Source organism: Nanorana parkeri, unplaced genomic scaffold (assembly GCF_000935625.1).
Source record: "Nanorana parkeri isolate BGI_ZX_2015 unplaced genomic scaffold, ASM93562v1 scaffold180, whole genome shotgun sequence".
In the NCBI taxonomy this organism is placed as follows: domain Eukaryota; kingdom Metazoa; phylum Chordata; class Amphibia; order Anura; family Dicroglossidae; genus Nanorana; species Nanorana parkeri.
Window position 1 is genome coordinate 3,272,713 of NW_017306448.1, and position 3,724 is coordinate 3,276,436.

At 37.2% G+C, this 3,724-nt stretch overlaps 1 protein-coding gene across 1 annotated transcript in view; it reads right to left on the bottom strand.

Moving 5' to 3' along the window:
• Positions 1–3,724, bottom strand: part of SORCS2 (sortilin related VPS10 domain containing receptor 2) — a 513,810-nt gene that overhangs the window by 162,528 nt on the left and 347,558 nt on the right. The window contains exon 5 of the mRNA XM_018554989.1: positions 1,412–1,476. Within this exon, the coding sequence (XP_018410491.1) occupies positions 1,412–1,476 (65 nt within the window). The remainder of the gene's footprint in view (positions 1–1,411; positions 1,477–3,724) is intronic.

Consider the following 3,724-nt stretch of genomic DNA (forward strand, 5'->3'; position numbering starts at 1 on the left):
GCCGAACCCGAAGTTTAATTGGCCCAATTGATGTCTGTGTAATTGAAGTCCCCCATCACGACTACATTGCCCTCTCTCCCAGCTATTCCTATCTGGGAGTGAAGATTGACTTCTCCCTCCTCCCCTATATTTGGAGGTTTATAACAAATACCCATGATAAGTTTACGGCTAGCGTTCGTCATATCTAGCTCCAGCCATAAGGATTCCACGTCTTCCCCATTGTTTGACATGATATCGTCCCTTATATGCACATTAAGATTATTTTTTACGTAAATGCAAACCCCCCCCCCCTTCTCCCACCTCTGTCCCGCCTAAACAAGTTATACCCCTCTATATTAGTAGCCCAGTCATGCGTGCTATCAAGCCAGGTTTCCGCTATACCCACTATGTCGTGGTTGTTATGCATAACTGCTCCAGATAGTTTCTGTTCCACTTTTGAAAAATTCCTCTCACTATCTCTTTTCATATATCCATTGACATCAAGCAATTTTAACACAATGTAACCTCTGCCTTTTTTATCATTGTGTTTTAGAGCTCTATGTACAGGTGCAGACCAGTGTAAACAGTGCTTTCTTTACATTGCGCTTGTCTGTAGCCTACACTGTAACTCGGGTGGACGACTTATTTGTGTAACAGCTCATATTGAGGGGTTTCCTTTAAACTGTAAGAAGGAGAAAATCAGTTATGACGTGAACAAATGGAATGTAAAAAAGGATTGAAGCAGGTCAGAAGGAGGTGAACTGCAGGCCAGATGCACCTATCAATCAATTTAAAATGATCTCAAAGGTGTCTCAAACTGATGTCAATAGCAAGGTCAACTACACAGCCCAAATCCCATTGATAGGGAATCCTGGTTTACATATTATTAATTCTGGACCCTGGTGGGACTCCAAAGGCTGCAAAGGCTGTACCAGCTATTCCATATGTGAAGACCATGCAATCATCCCAGCTTACTAAAATGAGGACAGAATTCAGCACCAGAAACATAATTACTATTAAACTAGTAACACACATTAGTATCTTCATTTTCCCATGATTTATCTTTCTCTTTGAATGCATGAAGACTGCCCATGGCCGAATTGTCCGTTCATTTTAAGAAAATACAAGCAAGAAATTAATAATTACAAGTACAATGTTATGAACTGTCCATAGTGCTGATCATGTTTGTTTACAGTTTTACACCAGCAACACCAAAAAAAGGTTTTATGCTTTCATTTATTTTTTAACATTTATCTCTCGTCTTTTGTTTAACTTGAGGTAGTCTTCAGCACACGGGGTGGTTTTTAGTGGTGTCCCTTGGCACCCTTCCCAAAGCATCAGTGCCCAGTGCTCATGGTCACCAGATTTGGAGTTACTAATAACTGCAGTAAACATTATATTTTAAAGGAAGTTAAAACATAGTACACAGTACCTCCATCTGAATCTTGTATTTCCATGTGCACTATTCCTGGATCAGAGTCTACTCCAGCCACAGACCTGTGAATACAGAAAATGTATTTATTAGTTCTATTCATACAAAATTGTGTGTTTCAGATCTTCAGTGGCAGCAAGTTTACAAGGGTTTTTTTTTTGTTCAGCTCCAGTAGGACATATGGATCTGCTTACCTTGATGGCGTTTTTAACTTAAATGGGTTAATTTATAAAAATGTTGCCCAGCGTACATCCGTATGGTGACATCACCCCTAGATTGCCATCTAGAGCTAGTGCTTTTATAAATGAACTGTTATAAATGACCCCTTAGTGTATTTTCATGTTTTTAGTCAAACTGAGATAACACCAACCTTTATAAATCTTACATGTTTCTTAGGGATGTTCAGATACCAAGTACCGTGTTTCCCCGAAAATAAGACAGTGTCTTATATTACAGAAATCCCTGAAGATAGCGCTAGGTCTTACTTTCGGGGAAACACGGTAGCATACTACGTACAAGTACAATTACAGATACTTTTCCAGCTGCAAGACTAGACTAGAGAAAAACTTAAAGTTAGGAGGCAAATGTAATTTTTAAGGAGCATGCAGAGCTCCCGGGATTTATGTATCCCTGTTTTGTCCAAGTACTCACAGATACAAGTACTGATACATTTTTGTTTATTTTCATGTGACAATTTTTCTAAAACAATACAGACTAATGATTTCAGGAGAGTGGTGGAGGCCATGTCCCAGTTTCAAATGCTGTAACCCTGGTAGTTCTCGTAAAACATCCCTAATGTTTCTATTTGCATAACAAAGCAAATATGTAAAAATTGCTCCTTACCTTTTCAAATGTGCTTTACTAATGATAAGGAGGGGGCTGTGGGAAGTTATCATTACTCTAAATTACCCTGACTGTACTTTGCTGGCAGATTTCATTATCAGTTTTAAACTAGATTTGATCACTGTGTGTCCTAACAAAGGGTTAAAGATCTAGAAGCATTGTATGTTAATAGGAGGAAGCTCAGTCTGTGCCTCAGTTTGTTCCTCTACCCTTACTTTCAAACAGCTCAGAGTAGCCTGGAATCTGCACATACGCCTTCAACAAAGGTGCATCTAAAAAGGTAAGAAATATTTTTAAAATATTTTTGGTAGGCTGTGTGAATGGGAACCCATAACAAAGATATAGTGGAGGTTTTCTCAAATTTGACTGCAAAAGTGGAAATATACTTGGAGGACATCCCTGTTGTAACAGGTGGAATAAGACTCCAATGTGGGCAGGAACTCCACCTATTGTTAACATTTCCTGTATGCGTGAATATGCCCTTTAAGAATATATTTCAACGATTAGTACTAGCAGATGATTATCACTTTTTTTTATTTTACAATTTTTTTTATTTTACAATATAAACTCATCAGGTAGTGCCCCCAAATCTACATATATGACAACACAGGCTGTAGGGTATCATGAATTGCAGGGTCCTGTGGAAGTATTTAGCTATTTGTCAGTGAAATTGTATCTGATCATTTCTACAATCAGACAACCATGTCCATTCTTGTAATTAGAAACAGAGTTCTTGTATTAGTGAAATAAACGTACATAATCTTCATGTTTATATTACTGTCATAATTAGACAAAGGCACAGTGCTTATATCATTTGGAATTTAACATTTCAGTAAAGGGGACCTGTCATCTGCACAACGCACCAGAAAATCTGTTTAAATCATCTGAGTAGATAAAATCATTTCAACATAAAAAAAGAGCTTTGGCTTTGCATAAACTTTAAAGTAGAAATTGCAGTAAAACGCATTGTCTGTTTACTACATCAGGGCCTGCTCCATCATATTAAATAGCAGGATGAAAGTTTAAAGCAGCACTCCAGCTTTAATAATACATATACTTACATTGGTTGAGCATGGTACAATGTAAATATATGAGTTGCTCGCTCAGCACATTGTCCATTCAGAGGATGCCTAGATGCAGGGCATTAACCATATGTAATATATATATATATATATATATATATATATATATATATATATATATATATATATATATATTGGTATATATTTGTGTATTTATATGTGTATCTCACTGATGCTTGTGATTTTAGTTTATATTTGGTCATTATTGTGTAGTTGTTTAACCCCTTCGTGACGGGAGACGTACAGTGTACGTCTTGTCACTTTGTGCCTATATGACTGGCCACGTACACTGTACGTGACGAGTTATATCAGGCTTTGTAATGCCGGTATTTGCTGATTCTCAGCATTTAACAGTCATTCATTAATGTCTCAGTATTGAGGCATTAAT